The sequence below is a fragment of the Ammospiza caudacuta genome, chromosome 6 (assembly GCF_027887145.1).
Source record: "Ammospiza caudacuta isolate bAmmCau1 chromosome 6, bAmmCau1.pri, whole genome shotgun sequence".
In the NCBI taxonomy this organism is placed as follows: Eukaryota; Metazoa; Chordata; class Aves; order Passeriformes; family Passerellidae; genus Ammospiza; species Ammospiza caudacuta.
Genome location: NC_080598.1, coordinates 63,788,517 through 63,811,761, shown reverse-complemented (window position 1 = coordinate 63,811,761; position 23,245 = coordinate 63,788,517). Strand labels below are relative to the sequence as shown.

The window sequence follows — 23,245 nt, the reverse complement described above, 5'->3', positions numbered from 1 at the left end:
ATCCAAGCGCATCCCAGTGTGCTTTGCCTGGATTTTTGCTGAATTTTTTGCCTGGATTTTTGATGCTCCCATGCTGCCCTTTATCCTGCCACTTCCAGAAGAGTTTCACTTTCATTTTCATTTCCAGGTCCAACTTCCCAGCAGCCAGGTCTCACTTGCTATCCAAGGCCGCAGGAGGGACAGAGTGCAGCCTTTGTCTCTGCCCACACCAGGAGAGGAGGGCTTTGATTCTTGTGCACAGCAGACACCCTGCAGCATGGAATCACACAGGCTGGAGAAAACCCCTAAGAGGAGTCCAGCACTGCCAAACCCACCACTAACCCATGTCCCCAAGTGGTTTGTGAACATTTCCACGGACAACGAATCCACCGCTTCCCTGACAGCATCACCACATGCTGGAATCACCATCTGCTGGTATCTCCACCTGCTGAATTCCAACACTTCCCTGCTGGAACCAGCATCACCCACTGCTGCTCCTGCTGCTCCATTCAGTCTCCTTGGGAACCAGCCCCCCGAAATCCCCGGAAAGCAGCCAGCACTGGGTGCACATCACCGAGCAAGCTGCGGGCGGCTCAGGGCTGTCACCTACCTGGTGTCCAGAGCGTTCAGGCCGATGTCCTCATCCCCGCTCCGCGGTACTGAGACAGCACCGAGGCGTCCCTCGGTCCCGGCTGCAGGGCTGGAAAAGCCTGGATGGGCTCAAACCAGCGCGGGTGGTCTGTGCCAGCCGGGGAAGCGATCCCTGAGCCGGGCGAGGCCTCTCGGTATCCACCGGAGTCAGGAGCTGTTCGCAGCTGAGCTGTGCCGGCATCCACAGGGATGGCCGCCTGCACGGAAGGAACCGACGGTCCGTGAGGGACACCCGGACAGCCCCAGGGACGTTCCCGGTCCGTGAGGGACACCCGGACATCCTCCGCCAGTAACGGGGATGTTCCCGGTCCGTGAGGGACACCCGGACAGCCCCAGTCTGTAACGGGGATCTTCCCGGTCCGTGAGGGACACCCGGACATCCTCAGCCAGTAACGGGGATGTTCCGGTCCGTGAGGGACACCCGGACAGCCCCAGAGACGTTCCCGGTCCGTGAGGGACACCCGGACATCCTCCGCCAGTAACGGGGATGTTCCCGGTCCGTGAGGGACACCCGGACAGCCCCAGAGACGTTCCCGGTCCGTGAGGGACACCCGGATATCCTCCGCCAGTAACGGAGATGTTCCCGGTCCTGTAAGCGACACCCGGACATCCCCACAGAGCCTGAAGCGAGGATCGTCACGCACCCCGACTCTGCCTGTGGAGGTGCCCAGATCCCCCCAGCTCCTCCATGAGACCTCTCAGCGCTCCCCTCACGGCCCCTCTCAAGCCTGCGCTCCCCTCTCTCATCCTTCTCATCCCCTCCTCCCCTCTCCCCGTCCGTCTCTCATCCCTTACCGGCTCTCAGGGAAGGAGGGAAGGAAAGAAGGATGGCGGGCGGGCGGCGCCGCCAACCCAACAAGCAAAGCGGCGGCGCGGCGGGGGCGTCGCGCGGGTGATTGACAGGCGGCGCCGGCCAGTGGGCGCGGCGGGTGGGCGCGGCGAGGGGCGTGGCCGGCGGGCGGCCAATGGGGAGCGCGCGCCGCCGCCCCTCAAATCAGCGGGCTCAGCCGGCTGTCCCCGGCACGGAGTTGTTTGGCGGCGGGCGGGCGGGCGGTGCAGCCGGGCGGGCGGGAGGGAGGAGGAGGAGGAGGAGAAGAAGAAGAAGAAGGGGGAAAGGGGGGGTTCTCCCCTTTGTTGCATGGGGGTGTCCAGCCGGGGCTGAGGGAAGGCAGGGAGGGGGTCGGTGCCTCCCGCTGCCCCATGGCCCTCGCTGAGGGGGCAGCCGTGCCCTACGCCGTGGAGCTGGGGCTCACCGTGCTCCACACGGCGCTCTACGCCGCGCTCTTCCTCTTCGCCTACCTGCAGCTCTGGCTGCTGCTCTACTACCGCGAGCGGCGGCTGAGTTACCACACGCTCTGCCTCTTCCTCTGCCTGCTCTGGGCAGCCCTCAGGACCACCCTGTTCTCCTTCTACCTGCAGAATTCCCTGCAGGCCCTCCGCCTCCAGCAACCCTTCGCCCACTGGCTCCTGTACTGCCTGCCCGGCTGCCTCCTCTTCTCCAGCCTCTGCCTCCTCAACCTCTATTTCGCCGAGGTAAGTTTTGCCTTTTGGGCAAAACCCCTCTAAAATTCGCTTTCCAAAACCTCCACCCTGCGGGACAGCGGGGTTGGAAGCTCCTCTCCAAAGTTGGAGCGCCCTGGAGCCGAGGCTGTGGGGTGGGATGGGGATGTGAGCGCCCAGGTGAGGTCGGGGGGCGATCCTGAGGGGCCGATCCTTGGGGACAGCCTGAGGGGGTGCGGGGCTGTGCCCGGAATCCCGGCTGGGAGCGGGGCACAGGGGTTGTGCCCTGAATCCAGACTTTGGGACAGCCTGGGGCATGCAGGGGTTGTGCCCTGAATCCAGGCTGGGAGGATGAAGCACAAGGATTGTGCCCTGAATGCAGGCTTGGGGAGAAGCACAGGGATTGTGCCCTGGATCCAAGCTGGGGGGGCGGGGTGGGATTTGGGGGGGATGGTGTGAGCTAAAAGTGTGCCCAGAATCCCAGCGTCAGGGCTTTGGGGTGCAGGGCTGTACCCTGCCTGCACACCCCGCCTGGGGGGGACAGCACATGCCCTGAATTTGGGATTTGGGGGTGCGGGGACGTGCCCTGCTCCCAGGTGGGCTTCTCCTCTTTGCCACCCAGACCCACCGCGGGGTGTTTGTGCGTGTGTGTATGTGGGGGGGCATCACTTGAGGGACTGTTTTGCATCTTTTTGGTTATTTTTTAATTGATTCCCGTTCTGCAAAGGGGACCAGAAAGTGGCAGCAGCAGGGGCTGCTCTGGCCTGGAGTGATGCCAACCATTACGTCACCAGCCAGAGCCTCTTCTGCTATTGTTGCTGCGCTCCCTCCTTCCCTCCATCGCTCCGCTGCGAGCCCGGCTTGTTGTTCGGCAGCTTGTCAGACAAAAAAAACCCGAGATCCCTCACACAACAGCCCGGGGCAGCCCAGGGAGGCCCCTTCCCAGCGCCGGCATCGCTGCTGGGACAGTGCGGAGCCGCTTGTTATTGTCACCGAGCCGTGTCCCTGCTTTTCTGGGCTTCCCATCACTCGTGTGGTGATTTTTAGCCTCCTTTCCTTAGTCCTTCCACTTGCCTTTATCTCCTAAAGCCCTGGCTCTCCCCTCCCCATCCTCCTCCTGAATATTTTGTTTCTGCTCCAGTTTCTCTCGAGCAGCCCTTTGCTTCGCCTGCCTCCCGGTTCGCTGCCTATTTATGAAACAAGTCACCACTTTTCCCTTCCAGCTTTGTTGTTGTTGTTGGGATTCTTTGCTCTGCAGCTCTCAGCTGTTCCCCAGCCTCGCAAAAGAATGGCTAGCACACAGAAATCTCTCCAGTGTGTCACCCACGGGAGTTATGATTTCATTTTCCCCAGGACACCAACATTCACATGACACTTGGAGCTCTGGGGTTGTTCTGCTGTTCTGGTTCTTTTCCCCCCTCAATAAACACCTGGAGGCTTTGGGGGTGAGCTGCCTGTTGCAAAAGGTGCTGTTCTGTTGATGGAGTGGCAGTGGAATAACAAATGGTGCATAGAGTGCACAAATCCATCTTGTCTGCCTAAGGGAGCCTGACCTCCCAGTTGCTCCAGCCAGGAGGGGTTGGTGTCCCTTGAAAGGCAGGGATTGTGTGCTCTGCTCCACAGAGTGGCTGGATTTCTGGTTTTCTCTAGGTCACTGGATTTGACAGCAGATTTGCCTCTCTGCAGGCTTGTTTAAAGGTCCTCTTCAAGTAAATCCAAATAGATTGCCAGGCTTCTCCTCCTCCCACGATATCTGTTTTGCACTGAACTCTGCGTGTATCCCACTTCTTTCTCCTTGAAGACCTGGAGCCAAGGGAAATCCTGTCTGAGGAAATAAGAGCTCTGAATCTGGAGTGGGGAAGGATAAAGTGACTTACAAAAATGGGTCTGCTTGCTCAGCTCCAGGGAGGGCCTGACACCTCCCTGGAACAACCAGGAGGGGTGTCCATCACTCTGTGGGGTTTTTGGGAGATCTCAGTGGTGAAGCTCCAGAGATTTGGAGGAAAGAGATGGAAATCCTGGAGCTTTTGTGGCTCCCGTGATCTGGAGGTGACTGGTGTGTTTACTGGGTGACTCCAGCAGGATGTGCCCATCCTTTCCCAGTTTTTAAGGCCCACTTGGCAGCAGCCTGGGGAAGGACTCTGAGCTTCTGCTGCCCTGGGGGTGGCACCCTGAGCTGAGATGGCCTCAGATAAAAGCAGGAGCTGCTGCTGTGCTGAGGGCCTGGCTCATTGTCCCTGTGCACAGAGCCTCCTTTGTGGAGAGGATGGAGAAATGGCATCTGGGCAAGAAAATGGCCTGTGCTGATATTTGAGCTGTTCTTGCTTGATTTGCAGAGCCCCTCAGGCAGCACAGAGGCTGAGGATGGAAAGGTGCTGGGGAAGGAGCTCCAGGAAACAGATACCTGTGGGGAACTGGCATTACTGAACACTCCAGGCTGTTCCAGGGCTGAAATTCAAATTTGCTGAACTGCCTGGTGTTCCTCCTTTCTGTGGGGACAGCTTGTCCTCTTCCTATGCCATGAGATTCCTGAGGGGATGCAGAGACCTGACAGAATCAGTGTGGAATGTGTATTTATTTTTCATAGAGTCCCAGAATGGTTTGGGTTGGAAGGGACCTTAAAGCCCATCCAGGGACACCTTCCACCATCCCAGGGTGCTCCAAGCCCTGTCCAGCCTGGCCTTGGGTACCAGGGATCCAGGGGCAGCCACAGCCTCTCTGGGCACCCTGTGCCAGCCCCTCCTCACTTTCCCAGCCAGGAATTCCTTCCCCATCTCCCATGCATCCCTGTCCTCTGGCAGTGGGAGCCATTCCCTGTGTGCTTTCATTCCATGCTCTTGTCCTCCCCAGCTCTCTTGGGATGCTTTTTCCACCTGGAACATCCCTTTAGCTTGGGAGCATCTCTTCCTTTCTACTTCAGCTTGTACCAGAAGGAATCCTTTCCTGGCAACCTGGAGTTCAGAGTCCATCAGGTCAGAATTGCTCAGATCCACTCCCAAATTTCCTCAAGAGCTCTGATGTCCAACCTGAGATGCTCCTTTGCCTTTGGAGTAGCTCCTGTGCTGCTTGAGCAATGCCACCTTTCCCAAGTGGCTGCAACTTCTGCTTTTCCCCAGCTCTTTGTCAGGACCAGGGAAATGGAAGTACATGGAAGGAGCTCAGGGGATTTAGCCTGGAGCAAAGGAGGCTCAGGAGGGACCTTGTGGCTCTGCAGAGCTCCCTGACAGGAGGGGACAGCCAGGGAGGCTTGAGCTCTTCCCAAGGGACACGAGGAAATGGCCTCAAGCTGTGCCAGGGGAGGTTTAAATGGGGTATTTGGGAAAATTCCTCCATGGAAAGGAGCTGCCAGGGAGGTTTGGAGTCCCCATCCCTGAAGGTGTCCAAGGAACCTCTGGGGGTGGCACTCAGTGCTCTGGGCTTGTGACAAGGTGGGAATCAGGCACAGCTTGGACCTGATGGCCTTGGAGGTGTTCTCCAACCTAAATGATTCTGTGAAATGCAGCCACAACAGCCTTGATGTTAAAGACCTCCTTGAGCCCTTGGCAGCCCTGGCTGTCCTGGGAACCAGCAGGGATGGGTGAGGAGTGCTGGCCTGGTGGGGCTCGTGGTGTGGGTGGGTTTCTCTGAGTGCTCCATGTGAGGAGATGCCATCAGCCCCTTTCACCCCTTCCTGCTCTAATTGCACTGCAGAGAGCATCCAGCCTGGGAGGTGTTTGTCTGTACTGTCCTGGATCTTCTCAGATGGAAAACTGGGAAAATTTCATCCTTTATTTCTCTCTTTCACCTTCCCTGTGCAGCAGACACCCTGTGCTCAGAGGGACAGCTGGGCAGGGATCTCTGAAACTCCAAACTGCTCCATCCCATAGCTGGTGCTTCCCATGTTTCCCAGAGGAACAGGTGGCCCTGCTGGGCACCAGCTATTCTGGGAAAGGAGGGAACATGCAGAGTTCCAGCCTGCGTTCAGGATGGCATGGAGTCATCTGGATATTAATGTGAGGATGGTGAGAGATCCTCGTGGACACTTCCAGCTTTTCCTCTGTGGGCTGAAGCTGGGGTTTGCACACTTGGTACAAGGTGTGATCCCAAAACAGTCTGTGCTGTGCTCCCATCATTGTGTGGTGAGCAGAGGGATCTGTCTGGGATGCTCCAGCAGCTGAGCTGTGTTGGGGCAGGACATGTTTGCAGAGCCCAAATTTGTGTTTCTGAAGCAAAAAAAAAAAAAAAAGGATTTGATTCCAGTGGACAACAACAAGTTCCTGGATCTTTCAGATCTGCTGGAAAGTAGCTTGGTTTTGGTCCAGCCAGAGTGCCTCACTGTAAGGTTTAAGATCCTGGCACTGGGACATTTTCTTCCCTTAGCAGCTGTGACACCTCCAGTGCACCTTCTGAGGGTGAGTGTGTCTCTGAACACACCCTGGGGCTCTCTGGGCTGTGATGTGAGCAAGGAAATCACTTTTATGGGATAAACCCACCCAAAAGCCTCCAGCATCACAGAGGGCTTTGGGGTCCGTAGCTCATTGCAGCCTCACCCTCTGGCTGATGTGGAGTGCTCAAGGGATCCATGGCTCTGGAAAGGCACCTGAGTGTTCCAAACTGTTGTGAAGGATTTCTTCAGAGTAAATCTTCCCAGTCCTGCTGCTCTGTGCTGCTGAGACCTCTGTTCCCTCTTTTCATGCTGGATTTCTGGAGCTGGGCTCAGCTCAGATTTGAAGGAACCGTTCAGTTTGCAGGGATTGCTGAAGCACAGGGGTTTGTTTTTCCTGTGTTTCTGAAGAACAGGATTGCTCCTGAGCTCTCTGTGCTGGGTTTTTCACAGCAGAACCCTCTGCCTGAGCTGTCCTTGGGCTCTGGGAGCAGCAGAGCCCCGTGCAGGAGGCTCAGAGCTCATCTCAAGGATAAGAACCCAGAGTCACCCTGAGCACTCTGCTGGTGGCACCTCCTGACCCAGTCCCTGGGAAGGAAAAGCAACCTTCAGATAACTTATCAGCCTGAATAACCAAAACCAGCAGAGCAGAGGTGGCTGTTCCCTTCCTGAAGTTATTCCTACAACTATCCAGGGGCTAATAAAAGTGTGAGGCTGGAACTGTGGTCTCCCTCTGCTTTCCATGGCAGCAGGCCAAGCATGAGGCTCAAATTGCTGTTGCACTCTTAACCCTGACTCAGCTTTGTGTGCCTTCATCCCTGGGGCTGCAGGGGAAGGTTTGGCAAGAGTGTCCTGCCCAAAACAGCATCTTCTGTGAGCCAGGGGCACTTCCCTGCTCAGCTGAGGGGCTGGCAACACAACATTCCCAGCTGGGATACAAACCAGGGGCTCTGCAGGGCTCTTAGAGGTTACAGCAGGAGTGCAGATTGCTCAGTGATTTCCAGGCTGCTGCAATGGGTGCAGAACCAGGAGTGGTGCAGATTGCTCAGTGATTTCCAGGCTGCTGCAATGGGTGCTCAACCAGCAGGAGTGCAGATTGCTCAGTGATTTCCAGGCTGCTGGGATGGATGTTCAACCAGGAGTTCCCCAGCTGGATGTCACCAATGCCTGTTTTGACAGGACAAGAGGAAACAGCCTCAAGTTGTGCCAGGGGATATTTAGATTCTAACTGGATGTTAGGAAAAAATTCTTCACTGAAAGGGTGGTGAGGTGTTGGAACAGGCTGGTCAGGGCTGTGGTGGAGTCCCCAGCCCTGGAAGTGTTCAAAAAACTCAGAGTGGATGTGGCACTTGAGGGCATGGTTTAGTGGTGAATGTGGTGCTGCTGGATTAATGGTTGGGCTTGGTGACCTTGGAGGGCTTTTCCAGCCTCAGTGATTCCAAAGTGCCTGAATGTCACCCTCAGCAAACAAGGGAGGATTCAGGGATATTTCTGGTTTTGAGTATCCATGTGGCCCAAATGATGAGTTTTAGGGCTCAGAGTGGACTGTGCCACACTCCTGCACTTCTGTGTGCCAGGACAAGGGGACAGAGAACATTCCTGGGGCTGGATACCTCCCTCTGCTGATGAACCACGTCTCATTCCTCACTCAGTTCAGCTCATCCTCTCTCAGCAAGAGGAGCCAGGCACTGGACGTGGCTCTTGGAAGGGAATCACTGAAGCTGCCCAATGTCCTTTGAAATGCTTGGAAGCACTGCAGTGGCTCAGACAGCCCTCAGATCCTGGAATGGCTCTGGGAATCCCCTTGGCAGCAGCCTGATTCCTGAAGCTCGTGTGCCATTTCTGCCTCAGTGCTGACTTGGAAGCAGGAGCCAAGGAATCCCACCAGGATAAAAGCTGCCTGAGGATGCCAGGGAGGAGATGGATGATCCTTCACTGCTGACAGGGAAGGCTCCTTGTGGGAGAAGGGAAACTGAACCTCCACAGCTGAGCAGCGATCCCACAAGTGCAGGTGGGACCGCTCTGGATGTGTCTGTGCCTCTTCCCAAGTTCCTTCAAAGTCTCCAGTCAGAGCTTTGCCTGTGGTTGAATGGCACCCCAGCTCTGGGATCCTTCCTGGTGGGAGCTGGAGCTGGACACAACCCTAATCCAGTTCTGAGCAGTGTGAGCACAGGCTCCCTGTGCCTTTGCAGCAGGAATTCACATCTGAGCTGTGACTTGGTAGTATCTGCACCTTCCTAAACTGTCCCTGCTCCTCTCACATGGAAATCCAGCATGGTTGAGATCCTAAAATAGCCCAAAACATTGGGAAAGGGAGGTGTATTTTTGAAGGACTTTGAAGTGCTAAACTCCCTTCTTTTCTCGAAGTCTTCAAGGTGTGGTGTTAAAGTGCTTGTCACATATGGGGTGTTAAATATGTTTATGGTTGTTGGGAACCTGTATTTGGGCTGGGCTTGTACAAGAAGAAAGTGCCATTGTTTTGGGTCCAGAGCAGGAGTTGGTGCTGATAAATAATCCAGATTCCTTGGAGATGTCCAGCTGGGTTCTGATTTCCCTGGTTATCTCTTGACAAAGTTGAAAGGAAACCTAAATTAATCCTGTGCAAATCTTTCCTCCAGGTCATCTTCAAAGTGAAATGTGCAGCTGAATTCAACAAGTACAAGTAAGTGCTGCTGTCCTGACCTTGCCTGCAAAGCTGGTCCCATGGGAACTGGCTGGGAACGGGGGGGGACAGGCCCCAAAAGCTGAACAGAGTTCTAATTCCATACCTGTGCTCTGAGAAAGGAGCAGAATTTCACCCTGGAGCAGGACTGGGAGCTTCAAGGGTGCCAGAGGAGCTCAAGCATCCAGTTTCCCCGGGTGGACTCCTAGGGTCACTCTGAGCTGTCCCAGCCCAGCAAAGATCAGCAGAACAAGGCTTGAGCAGTGGGGGAGCCCCAGGTTTGTGCAGCCCAGGGAACCCCAGGGTGGAAATGCAAGCTCCAGGGGCTCTCAAGAAAGGAGTTGCAGTGGTGGTGATGACTCATGGCTTATTGACTGGAGTTAATGCAGAGCTGGAGCAACACTTCAAATCTGCAAGATAAGAACCTGACTGTCAGAAGATGAGTCTTGTAACTCATGACTGCTTACGCTGCTCATGTGTTCTGAGAGCAGCTCCAACAAATCCTCTGCAGCCTTGGGCTGCCAATACAACCCCAGAAATTTGCTGGAATGTCTGAGCTGCCCAGCAGGCTGAGCCCTGGGAGGCTCTGCTGACACAGGAGGGAGGTGCACAATGAACCTGGCCTTGTCTCACTGACCATTTTTCCCCCTCACCATGTCTCCAGGGTCCTGCTGTACCTGGGCTCCATCCTCACCAGCCTCCTGTTCCTGGTTGTGAATTTAACCTGTGCAATGCTGATCCATGGAGAGGTCCCAGAGAAGCAGCTCAGGTGGACAGTCCTGGCCCGGGCTCTGGTCAATGACAGCCTCTTCATCCTCTGTGCCATCTCCCTGGCCTGCTGCATGTGCAAACTGGGAAAGATGTCTTCAGCCAATGTCTACCTCGAGTCCAAGGTGGGTAAATGCCTTGGGAATTCCCAGCTGGAGCTGGGTGTGCTCACTCAGGGCAGTGCTGGCCTGGTGGCACCTGAGCTGCTCTGGCTCAAATTCTCCTTCCAGTGTGGAGGTGGCAATTCCTGGATTCCTCCCTTTCACAAAGTGCATGCTCCTGCTGTGGGAGTGATGTTTCCTGCATCTTTTAGGGAAATACTTTGTCTGCAGCTTTGGCATAACAGATTTATGAGCTGCTTCTGCTTTTCAGGCACAGAAAATCCCAGGTTTGCCTTGAGGAGAGGGTTCTCTCAGAGCAGCAGATGCAGTTTGTGCTGTAAATTTACCTGTAGCAGATGTGTCATGATTCCTGCAATGGGGATCCCCAGAAATCCAACTTTAGGTGGGCTCTCCTTGGGTAGGATGAGATGTCCAGGGTGAGATGAGCATTTTGGAATGGGAGGAGAAGTTGCTGTAGGTCCTGTCCCAAAGCAGGACAGGTGAGGGTCTGAACACACATAGCTCTTTTCCAGCAGCTAGGAAAGTGGAAAAGTCACCAGGATTGTGGCAGGAGGCTGCAGTCAGTGTCCACCTGAGTGCCTGGAAACATCCAGAGGAAAAACCAGAGCACCTGAGCACAGCCAGCTGTTACTGAGGCTTTCTCTAGGAGATGTGTGGCTCCTTAAGCAGCAGAGGGCATCGGTGGCCTCCGGGAATGCAGAGGGTGTGGGCTGGGTCTGGTGTCCTGCCTGGCTCTGTGACAGCTGTCCAGAGGCTGCAGGTGGCACCCAGCTCTGCAGTGAGGCAGGGACAGAGGAGCTGCTCACACCCCTGCTGGCCTGGGCCTGCTGTCCAGCTCTGCCTGGCTCTGACACTCATTAACTCACCCAGTTCCCCCAGTGCAGGAACTTCCTCTCCTCACATGCCTGAGGCTGCCCCTGGGCTGTGTACAATGTGCTCCAGGGAAGCCTCTGCTCTGCACTTGGATACTCACCCTAATGAAGGTCTCTGCCTCCCTCCCCTGCCTTGGGGGCATCCTCTGATGTTGTGTTTGGGAAATTGCTGCAGAAACAGGCTGGGGATGAGCAGAAATGTCACACAGATGCCCCAGAAGGTTGTCCTGCCCCTGAACTCAAAGGCACACAGCAAGGCTGGAGGTGGGAAGGTTGGAGCTGTGGGAAGGAGGTTGGACTGCAGCCAGCTCCCGTCCTGGGGTCTTTGTGAGCTGCAGATTTGCTTCAGCAGCCTTTGTGCCTCATTGTGCTGCCCTGAGCACCCAGGCTCAGCTTCCAGTGGCAGCAGGATGTGTGCTTGGCTTCAGGGCTGTCACTTGTCTGTTGACACCTCTTTCTTGCTGACTCTGAGCTCCAGATCTAGGAAAATAGAGCTGGGATGTGCAGCAGAGCACTGGGATGAGCTTCCCCAGCAGATTCTCTGCTTAAACACAAAGGCAGCTCAGGTGCTGAAGGGTGTTTGCCCCTCACTGTGACTTGCTGCCTCCCAGCAGCCATTAAAGGGATTCATGGATGGATTTAACAAAACCTGGTTTGTCTCAGCACTCCTGAATGGTTTGAGCTGGAAGAGATCTTAAATCCCATCCAGTTCCACCCCCCTGCCATTGGTTACCTTTAACTATCCCAGGCTGCTCCAAGCCCATCCAGCCTGGCCTTGGACACTGTCAGGGACACTGTGCCAGGGCCTCACTACCTCACAGCCAAGAATTTACTCCCAATATCCCATCTAACCCTGCCCTCTGTCTGTTTGAAGCCATTCCCTGTGTCCTGTCCCCTCCAGGCCATTGTGAATGGTCTCTCTCCATCTTTCCTGTGGGCTCCCTTCAGGTACCGGGGTTCAAGCTCTGGATGTTTCTGCCCACCCCAAATACTTGAGCTCCTTTCTTAGAGCACTGTTGGGGTGCTGGGTGGCTGCAGGTGAAAGGGCTGGGTGAACACCTCTGCAGGGTCTGGGCTGTGAAGCAGAAGTTGATTTTCCTGCTGGTTGGTTGTTGGCCTTGTGGAGATTCCCAGAGGAAGGCAGGGGGTGGAAAGCCTCTCCGGGGACCCCCAGTTTGGAGCTGACTGACAGAGTCCTGCCAGGGACACTCCAGGGCCTCAGATCCTTCCCTGCTCCCAGGCAGCTCTGGCTGTGTGGCTGCTGCAATGAACTCATCACATGAGAAAGCTCTTAGCCAGCTCTGAATATTTTAGCAACAACATACAAATGTTCTGGGTCATTCTTGCCTGCACAGCTGCTCATGCATTTAAGGGAACGGGGAAGAACATCACAGCTCTGTATTAAAACTCTTTTTATTTCTTCTTGTCCTAGGGAACATCTGTCTGCCAGGCTATTCTGGTGGGATCTGTAGTGGCCCTCCTGTATTCCTCAAGGGCTTGCTATAACCTGGTAGCTGTGGCCATATCTCCAGACAATGTTCCTGGTCCTTTTAACTATGGCTGGGACAACCTTTCAGACAAGGTGAGTGTGTCACCCCCCAAATCCAGAGCCAGTGAAGTGAGATGCAGTCAGTCCTTATCCTGTGAGGGTGAACAGGGAGTTTTGGGGGGTGTCTGAGTAGCTGAACCCCCAAATGAGCTGCCTTTCTGCTCTGCTTGCTCTCTGCACCCAGCAAATCTGAGTCCTCCTCTCCCCAGCCACTTCTTCAGGAAGGATTCCCTGCTCTTCCCTTCCAGCCTGCCAACTCTTCTTGTGAGGGAGAGGAGGGACAGCTCAACTAGAGCAGAACAGCAATGCTTAATTGGGCATGGCTGTGTGTGAGGGAGAGTCACTGGCATGGGCAGGAGCTCCCAGTGCCCTGGTGGCACCCTCTGAGCAGAACCAGCCCACCCAAACCAGCAGCAGCACCAGGTGAAGGTCACTCTGCTGCTCTGGGGACTCCTGCCTTTGGAAAGGTTGCTCTGGACTCCCAGTTCCAGCTTCTGGGAGCTCTGTGGGTGGCTGGCATGACACAGACCCCTCTGCCTTGTGCCCACAGGTGCACGTGGAGGTGAGCAGTGAGGAGTACGTGGTGTTTGGAGTGGTCCTGTTCCTCTGGGAGCTGGTGCCAACCACTTTCGTGGTGCTGTTCTTCCGCGCCCAGAGACTGAGCCAGAACCTGGTAGGCCTGACCAAGTCTCCCTGTGCTGGGAGGATGCCTGGGATGACTTTTGGGGAATGTTTTGCTTCTGGCCTAACTCCTTTCTCCTTGGCAGACTCCAGCAGGGATGGTCAACAGCCACAGCTACAGCTCCAGGGCCTATTTCTTTGACAATCCCAGGCGCTACGACAGCGACGATGACTTGTCACGGCTCGGGGCCAGGGAAGGAGGGTAAGGAAGGGTTGTGCCTCTGGGGCAGCACCAGAGCTCCTGGCTTCTGCTCCCAGGAAAAGCTTTGGTGGAAGAGGCAGCTTGGGTGGGATATATGGGGCAGGGAGCCTCTGACATAGCTTTTGTTCCCTTGTGCAGCTCACAAGGAGTTGCTTTTATTGGTCAGAAGTGAGCAGCTCAGAGAGGTGGATGGTGCTCACAGGTGGTGATGCAAACAGGAGACCTCATCCAGGAGGGGTGGGATCCATTTCAGAGGGCTCTGGAATGATCTCCAGAGGGGTTTCTCCACTGGGGAGTGAGAGCTGGTGAAGTTCTGGAAGGGAGTGGGGACAAAGCTCTGCAGGAATTGCTGGTGTGGGGACAATGGTCAGGTATCCCCAGCAAAACTCTTACAAGGCATCCTGGCAGCCCTGTCACCTGTCTCCATGGAATGGTTAGGGATAGAAGGGACCTTAAAGCTCCTCTTGTTCCACCCCCTGCCATGGGCAGGGACACCTTCCATTATCCCAGGGTGCTCCAAGCCCTGTCCAGCCTGGCCTGGAACACTTTCCTTCCTTTCCACTTCACTTCCTAGTCCCTCACTGTTGGAGTAAATCAGCTGAGACTCCATTTCCTTCATGCAGAAAGCAAAGTCTTTATTCACAAAGCTCATGTTTGTAGAAAATATCAGCACTGTATTAAACCTAATTGGTCAGCAATGCAGTGAAATTCAGTTCACTGGTCAGTAAGGGCTATTGTATATGTCTATCAAATTTTCTCTCTCTAGATATGTTTACATTTTTCCTTTGTGGATTCTCATGGGGCAAATTTTATTATTCACACAGGTGCATTTGTTTTTCATCCTCAGAATAGAATGTTGTGTTAAAGGAACTTCTGATTCTCAAAATAGCTTCACATGGCAACTTGCAAATTGCTTGTTAGCTGCACCTAGAAGAAATGACAGGCCAGCTTTGGCAATTTGATTTCATAAGGCCTTTCTTTTATAATTCTTCTACCAACATCTCACCCTTTTCATTAATTTAAAAAAGGTTCTGTTCTGGTTTTAAAACAGCTTGCTCTTGGGAGGGTATTATCTCATTAAGGTTATCACTGGTTATCTGTTAGATATGGGATGAAAGGCTGATTACAATCAACAAAGCTTATCAAATTCTATCAAGTCACTGACACAGCATTTCACAGCATGAGAAAACAAAAGATTAATGTCCAATGTCTCTTAGGGAAATGGAGATAAATGACCATTGTTTTAAAGCCAAATAGTTGAGACTCAGGAGAAGGTCCATTAGCTGGAAGTGTTGATCTTTGACACCACTGAATGTCCTCCTGGATCCTGGAACAGGGAATAGCTGAGGGAGGTTAGCAGGAACACTATACTGTGATGATGACATGAGGCTTTGTTGGCAAATTGCCTCTGTAGTTTGCAGACACAGCTAAGCCTTGGCAGTCCCGCTTCTGTTCCTGTTCTGGCCACGAGGGCTGCAGGGTGATTGGGCTCTTTCTCTTCCACTGGGCCTCATTTTCCCAGAGGTGATCAGTGATTGATTGAACAAACAGGTGACCACTTCGAACCTGCTGCTGGTAAAACACAAGCACACCCTCTCTTGAAGTCAGTGAATCAATTGGGCTTTGCTAATTGAGGCACACTCAATTGGGATTTAGATTTGGTGATCTCCTTTCCAAATTTTTGATGCAAATATTGCATTATTCAAAATTCTTTGTTGTCCAAATTTCCAATGTACATGTTACATTATTTGGATGTTCTTAAGGCACTAAATTCTCTTTCTTTTGGCTTTTTTAAAATGAGATGCATGTCTTTGGTTATGAGCATGAGGAAACATCAAGGCAAAACCATACATGTAGTGAACAAGAAACTGACAGCAATCAGGAATAAGCCAGGTACAACAATTAATTCAGATAATACACATAATAAATAATACATGTGGAATTAGGTAATTAGGGATCTCTGAAACACTGTACCATCATCCCAGAGTCTGTGAACAGCTGACAAACCTCAATTTAGTGAGGGCTTGGATAATTATTTCCAGATAATAATTCCCAAGCTCACTCTAAAGATAGGTTCAGCTGTCATATCTAAGGGGTCAAATTGTCAAGCCAAAGTGACCTGAATCCAGTTTTGATGCAGAAAACATTTGGTTTATTGACAAATTCTCCTTCCAGGTAGAGCTAAGGCCTGGCCACAGCCCAGGCTCCATCTGGGAGGGAATTCCCTAAACACATTTTAAAGCAGGGCTCTTATGAATAGCAGTTATGAGTAAAGGCCTTGGGGTTGAAGACTAATCAAACCATCCAGTAGTTGGATCCCTCCAAAGTTTCCTTCAGGATAGAGATGCTTCAAACACAGCAAACTTCTGGAGTGCTTCTGTAATAAGTGGCAAAACCACAAGACCAGCAGTTCAGAGGAGGCTTTCAGCAAAGCTCAAGTATCTTTTCTTGGAAGTCTGAAAAATATTTAATTATGAGACAGCATTAGGTGAAACCATATAGCCAGTGAGGGACTAGCCAGAGAGCTAAGCTGGCCTAAGAGAGGCAGAAACAAAAAAGAAGGATCCTGAAACCATGTGAGTCTTTTGGATAATTACACAAAGAGATGTTAAAGCATATAAGAAGCTAGCTATAAATACAGTAATAACATCTTATGAATTATGTCTATTATAAAATCAGTAAATTCACATTATGTAATCAATATATCAGTGGTAACCCTCTCAGCAAGTTGAGGTAACACCTTTCTAAACAGTCATGTACCTGTGACAGCAAAATGAAACAAAGGAAAGCACTAAAACAGCTCACAATAACAACAGCCATAGTGGAGAATCACAACTCAGTCTTCTGTGTTATCTGTGGAAGATTAAACAGCAGAGATTGTAACGAGCAATAGAATCTTCACAAAATCCAGGATGAACACACTGTATCTTCTTTATCCACCAACAGCTGTTTGTCAGTGTTCCATCCCAGCTGTTTTAGTCAGAGTCATCTTATCTCGTAAAAGAAAACAGCTTTATATCTTACAGCATAGAAAGGTAATATTCAACTGTCTTAGATTGCAATGCAGGATGTAACCAGGTGTATTCTATCACCATCTGTTAAAACCAGGTAGGGGAGTGTTCTTTATCTCTTCCATGACCCATCCCCTCATGACTCTGGGGGATAGCTTCTCTTCATGGGCCAGCTGTTAAACCAGGTGGGGCAGTTTTCTTTATCTCTTCCACAATGGATCCTCCCTCCAGGAGAAATTGAGTGTCCCTGCCTGGCTGATAAAATTCCATCATCCCACTGGGAGATGCTCTGCCCAGGGGGAGGAGCCAAGCATTCCTTCTTGGATATAATCTGAGCCTGGGAACAGCACAGCAGCCTTTTCCACTGGATTCCCAGAGGAACACCAGGCACCACTGGACCTTGAGAGGACAACTACAGCCTTCTACAGGATCACCCCTTCAACAGAGCCACGTTTGTCACTCCAGGAGAGCTGCAGCCACCATTTATTCAGACAGCTACCACCACCCTGACCCACGGGGTGTCAGGTTGTATCCTGACTTTGTCTGCTTCAGCAGTAACATTTTATTTGTGAGCTAATTATTTCTAAACATTAAGGAACTGCTGCAGATAAAATTCAAGGTTCTAGGACTTGGTTAAGAAATTACTTGCTGCCTATAATCTTGGGAGAAGAGGAGAGCTGCAGGCACACAGGGGAGCGGGATGGAGACGATCCTGGAGCAGCAGCAGCAGCAGTAGTACCACGAGGAGCAGGAGGGCTCATGGACATGATGGTGAGGGAGATGCTCACCAAGAAGTCCAGGCTCCATGACCAGATCAACTCAGACCACCACACCCGGGCCATGCAGGACAGGTACGTGGGGGTGAGCAGCAGCCTGTGGGAGCTGTATGACCACAAGGGTCTGCGTGAGGAAGAGCTCAGCGCCATTTCCGGGCCAAATGAGTTTGTGGAGTTTTACAACAGACTGAAGCAAATTGAGGAATTTCACCAGAAGTACCCACATGAGATGTGTGTTCCTATGTCAGTGGAGTTTGAGGAGCTGCTGAAGGCCAGAGACAACCCGAGTGAAGAAGCTCAGAATCTGGTGGAGTTCACAGATGAGGAAGGGTACGGACAATACTTGGATTTGCATGATTGTTACCTCAAGTACATTAACCTGAAATCATCAGAGAAATTTGATTATATCACTTACTTAGCCACATTTGACCAGCTCTTCAATATTCCCAAGGAGAGAAAAAATGCTGAATATAAGAGGTATCTTCAGGTGCTCCTTGAGAACCTGCAGGGTTACACAGATCGAGTGAAACCATTACTGGACCAGAATGAACTTTTTGGGAAAATTCAGACAGAGTTTGAGAAGAAGTGGGAGCATGGCACATTCCCAGGCTGGCCTAAAGAGACCAGCAGTGCCCTCACCCTTGCTGGTGCCCACCTGGACCTCTCAGCCTTCTCCTGCTCACCTCACCCATGAGAACGTGCAGCGTAAGCTGGCACGGACAGGGGAGCAGAGAGAGGAGGAGGAAGAGCAGGTCAGTGACAGCAAGAATGAAGATGAAGAAAATGAAATAATATATAACCCTAAAAATCTGCCTCTTGGTTGGGATGGGAAGCCCATCCCATACTGGTTGTATAAACTCCATGGTCTGAACATCAACTACAGCTGTGAGATCTGTGGTAACTGCACCTACCGAGGGCCCAGGGCGTTCCAGAGGCACTTTGCAGAGTGGAGACATGCTCATGGAATGAGGTGCCTGGGCGTTCCCAACACAGCACACTTTGCCAGCATCACACAGATTGAGGATGCAGTCTCACTGTGGGCAAAGCTGAAACAGCAGAAGCCTTCAGAGAGGTGGCAGCCCGACACAGAGGAGGAATATGAGGATTCCAGTGGGAACGTGGTGAACAAAAAGACCTGCAAAGACCTGAGGTGCCAAGGGCTGCTGTAGCTGTCCCCAGGTGAAGGATCACAGAGAAAATCTGCAGAGAGAGTGGATCTGACTTCTTCAATTTCTGGATTTTGTATGTGCATGAATATAGATTTCAAGAATACTTTATTGTCACTTTCTAGTAAGCTCCTTAGACATTGTTTTAGATAAAAAACAACAAACAAACAAACAAAAAAGGAACAGAGGTGCAGCAGGGCAGGGGGAGGTCTGCCACACCATCCCATGTCTACAACAGGTTTCTTAGATGAACATCAATTAAATATAGATCAGCTGATGTCAAATGATGGGCAGGCACTGCCCCAAACAGGGGGAGGAGGGCTGAGCTGTCACATGCCACTGCCAGCTAGGGAAGCAAAAGTTCTGTGGCACCATCCTGTGCTGCTGCACCTCTGTTCTCCCCCTAAAACATTTGTGGTTGAAAAACAGGAGGGGAAAAGGCAAGAAAACAAACCCTAAAAACTGCACACATTTTTCTATATTTGTCTTCTGGTAATTTTCCCCTGGTAAGGAGAAAATATTACCAAAAGACATATGTAGAAAACTCTAGAAAGGCACCAAGTGCCTGCACCTCTCCCCTTCTGTTTTGGAGTCTGTGAGTTCCACGGGGGACTGCTGACTGAGGGACCCAGCCCAGGGGGAGCCACTGGGTCTGGAAAGAAGCTTTGCCACAAAAATACTGTCTGGTTCCACTGGTCCTGCAGTTTGAGCTCTGCTGGAGGACGAGATCTGCTCAGATGGCTGCCTGTCTGCACCATGTGGGGGTGACTTAATCCTGACAGAGGTAATTTTGCATGAGCACACAACTAAGTTCTGGTTCTGGGCTCCTGGTTCTTCATTTGTTTCTCCACGTGGTTTGACTGTTGCTGCCCCTCCTGCTGTGTCCAGCTCTGGGATAGAAAGGGAATGACTGGCACAGGTACCATGTGCTCTTGAGCATCCGCACGCAGGGACACTCACGGGCACTGTCCCAGAACCAGAGTGCAGGTTCAGGATGCACTAAATGCATTTACCTAATCAGGGACAGCTCCATGACCACACAACACAGTAACAAAGCTATCAGCATACACTTATTGTACTTTCTCTCTCCTTATCCCAACATATTTTGCCTCTTCTAACTCACAGTTCGGCTTTCTTTCTGTGCCATGTATGTTTCCACACATGTGGCTTTTCCACATTACTTTTCTATCCTGCAACTTGTTTCCCCACACCTCAGCAGTTGTTCACTCACCATGGTTCTCGAGGCTGTTGTCCCCACGATTTGCTGGGCCCTTCTCTCCTCAGCAGCTCTTGGGCTGCCTCACCTTCCAGGACTCTTTGGGCCATGTATCTCCAGAGGTTTGGAGGCCTCGTTTGTGTTCTGCGACTCGCAGTTTTGTTATCACTCTTCCTCCCAGGAGTTGTGTTCATTTCCATGCATTCCACACCCTCTGCAGCCCCTGTGCCCCAGTTGCACTTCACTGGCTGCCTCTTGTCTTTGTTCCTGTGGCTGACTGTAGCCGTAGCCTTTTGCTACTTTGTAAATTCACTGCTTGAATTTCTTTTCCCGCTGATTCTGCAGGCAGAGGTGCTGCCGGTGGTTCTGTCCCTGTGCTGTGTCTCATGTCACTGGTGTCCTCTCCTGCCTTGGCCATACTCATGGCTGTCTCCATCTTCCTTTCATGACTTTGTATGTTCCATCTCTAAACCCTGTCTCACTGCCTGGTCCTGGGGTCAGCTTGGCTCATTTCACCTTTTTTTGTGACAAGCTGTTCGTCTCGCATCAGTCACATCTTTGGGGTCTCCATATGTTGGAATAAATCAGCCAAGACTCCATTTCTTCATGCAGAAAGCAAATTCTTTATTCACAAAGCTCACATTTTTATGAGCTTTGTGAATAAAGAATTTTATTTATAGGAAATACCAGCACTGCATTAAACCTAATTGGTCAGCAATGCAGTGAAATTCAGTTCACTGGTCAGTAAGGGCTATTGTATATGTCTTATCAAGTTTTCTCTCTCTAGATATGTTTACATTTTTCTTTGTGGATTCTCATGGGACAAATCTTACTGTTTGCACAGGTGCATTTGTTTTTTGTCCTCAGAATAGATTTGTGTTAGAGGAACCTCTGATTCTCAAAATAGCTTCACATGGCAACTTGCAAATTGCTTGTTAGCTGCACTTAGAAGAAATGAGAGGCCAGCTTTGGCAATTTGATTTCATAAGGCCTTTCTTTTATAATTCTTCTGCCTACCTGTCTGCCATACCTCACTTGCTGCCCAGGGGTGTAGAGGGCAGTTCAGAGCTTCTGGCTCCTCTTGACCAGCGGGGCCTGGTGCTCTTCTCTCATCAAAGCCAAGTTCCTTGGAGGTACTGCACCTTCAAATTCAACCCCCTGACCCCCAGTGCTGGGAGCAGAACTCTGGAGAAGCCAAATTATTCATCCCTAAAAACCCCATGCCTGTTATTTTTTTCTGCCTCTCCTGCAGCTTGGGCACCTCTCAGTGTGTTTTTTCTGTCTCTCCTGCAGCTTGGCCACCCCTCAGTGCTCGGGCTGCTACGGTTCCCTGGCTGGCACCGAGGGCGCCGCGGACAGCGCGCCCTTGCTCTGCGCCGCCGGCGGCTCGGAGAGCAACCAGCACCAGCACAGCTCCCACACAACTGCCCCACACAACTGAGGAGGCTCCCTCTCTTCCCAGAGTGGCACTCGTGTATAGGATTGTAACCTGGTTTTTCCTCTTTTCCTCCTCTCCCCCTGAAGCATTAACTCATGACACAAACATTCCACTACTGCCGCAGCCGTGCGGGACCGAGCCCGGCGCTGCGGGCACTGCAGTCAGAGAACTGTGACTTTAAGGTACCATGTAGCAAAGTGAAGCTGAACTCTCTGGAAGCTTTTTTTTTTTTTGTTTTTTTTTTTCTTGGTCTGGTCTTCAAGATGTTGGCAGCTAAATGCACCAGAGCTTCCTCACTAGAAAAGAAACATCAAATGCATATTTGCACTTTTATCTGCACACTTGGAAGGAACGGATCTCGCTCGGGCCGTGCGTGGCCTGAGACTGTTCTAGTTACTGTTTTAATTGCACATCCAGAGCTGGGAGAGGCACTGTCTTCTGCAGAGATGTGTTCCCTGAAGGACTCTGCATCCTGCCTCCCTGGGAGCTCTGTCTGGGCAGGGCCCCCGGTGCTGGGTGCTGGAGTTTTCTGTGCCATATTCCCACCTGGCAGCGCTGGGTGAGCCCTGGGGCTCGGGGGGTCTTGCCCTGCCTGCTGGTCCCACCTGGGCCTGTGGCTCAGAGATGAGGGAGGTGACTGTTCCTGCTGGCCCGTGGCACGGGGACAGGGCTGCCTTGTCCCTGCAGGGAGAGGCTGGAGCTGGCTCAGCAGGAGTGTGTGTGCAGGAATGTGTGTGAATCCAGGGCTGCTGCACCCCCTGGGTGCTGGGAGCAGCCCTGCTCCCCCTCCTCCTTGCCCACAGTGGGGCTCCCCTCGTCCCCCTCAGTATTAAATTGCATTTAGCAGATAACCAAGAGTTTTAACCTGAAGTGAATGTGAACTGCTGGGTCCCCACTGAGGTGCAGGGGGTGTGTGGCTGCCTGTGGAACGTTGCTGTTGCTGAAGGAAGGGGCAGAAACCACAGGGATGTGATCCTTGTGCTCCTTACTCTGCCCTCCCCATGGACCTGGGGCAGGGTGGGAGTGCTGGGCCAGGCTGGGACAGGTCCCTCTGTCTTTCCTTAACCAAAACAGCCGAGTTTGACCTGGCCTGGGCTCTTTGGAGATGAGGCTTGGTGTTATTCCTGGGGCTGAGCAGAGCAGCTTTGGCTAAAGGCGCTGGTGCAGGGAGGGAGCTGCTCTGACCACGGGGCACATCCACCCTGGGACTGCTTTTAACCTGCCCCGTGCTGCTCCAGCCCTGCTGTGACACTGGGGACAGGGAATGCTGTGCTGGGACAACACCTGGGAGCTGTGAGAGCAACCCCAGCCCTGGGGCATCCTCCCCTCCCCAGCCCGGCCCCCTCAGCCCTGGGGCTGTGCTGAGCTCGGTGTCACTTGTGCGTCCCTGTGTGTGCCCTGTGCTCTCCCTGCCCACCTCCTGCTGGCCCAACAGAGCAGCCACTCCTGGCTCTTTTTGGAGAAGGCAAAGATGGGAGCTCTGAGCACAGCCCTGAGCCAGAGCTGCACAGCTGCTCCCCTGTGTCCTGGCAGGAACAGGCTGCTCCATCCCAATCCCTGCTTGGCTTATGGCAAAGCTGGTCAAGGGCCTGGCACTGCCACCCTTCCTTCTGCTCCCATGAGCCTCCAAAGACAGCAAGTGACACTCGTGGCCCCTGTTCTTGCTTAAATTCCAAAGCACTAGGAGCACTTTAAGTTTTACTTTGGAGGGAAAGGAGTGTAGTGCAAAAAAAAAAAAAAAAAAGAAAAAAAAAATTAAAAAAAACTCTACAAAATCCAAGGGCTACAGGCTCATTGTTCCTCTTGCACTGAAGCACACAGCCACACTATGATCTTCCTGGGGTTTTGGGAGGGCAGGTCAGGGCAGTGAGCCTCGTTGCTGATGGGTTTGGGGGTTTTCTCCTCTGTCTGGACTGACAGCTCCTGCTGGGGCTGCTCCTGTGTTTTACTGAACTCATTTATAGCTCAGAAGTTACAAGGACTTTTTTAATGCATAGTTGCCTGTCATTAAACTTTCTTTTGGGTTTGTTTTTTTTGTGGGGTTGTTTTTTGGGGTTTTTTTTTGGTATGGTTTAACAGTGTTCTGGCTTTGCAGGTGGGCAGCAGCTGCTGCCCCAGGAGCTGTGGCCAATGAATGTACCTATTTGTTCTTCACTAAACTGTAACCAAGCACTACTCTGTTGAAATAAATTAAAATAAAAAAGACTTTTTGTGCTGGGATGGCTCCCAGGGTGACCCAGCCAGCTCCAGGTGTGACCCTGTGCCCTGCCAGGACCTGGCACATCCGAT

General features: G+C 52.3%; 2 protein-coding genes across 2 annotated transcripts in view; one reads left to right on the top strand and one right to left on the bottom strand.

Moving 5' to 3' along the window:
• TXNDC16 (thioredoxin domain containing 16) overlaps positions 1-1,452 on the bottom strand; it is a 42,577-nt gene extending 41,125 nt beyond the window's left edge. The window contains exons 1-2 of the mRNA XM_058807027.1: positions 1,426-1,452; positions 590-827 (exon numbers count right to left, since the gene is read on the bottom strand). The gene's annotated coding sequence lies outside the window, so the exon portion shown is untranslated. The remainder of the gene's footprint in view (positions 1-589; positions 828-1,425) is intronic.
• Positions 1,453-1,695: 243 nt separating this feature from the next.
• Positions 1,696-22,952, top strand: GPR137C (G protein-coupled receptor 137C). The gene is made up of 8 exons (XM_058807246.1): positions 1,696-1,717; positions 1,829-2,163; positions 9,112-9,155; positions 9,820-10,048; positions 12,350-12,499; positions 13,017-13,139; positions 13,234-13,349; positions 20,812-22,952. The coding sequence occupies exons 2-8, from the start codon at positions 1,831-1,833 to the stop codon at positions 20,957-20,959; spliced, it is 1,143 nt and encodes a 380-aa protein (XP_058663229.1). The 5' UTR covers positions 1,696-1,717; positions 1,829-1,830; the 3' UTR covers positions 20,960-22,952.
• The last annotated feature ends 293 nt before the right edge of the window (positions 22,953-23,245 follow it).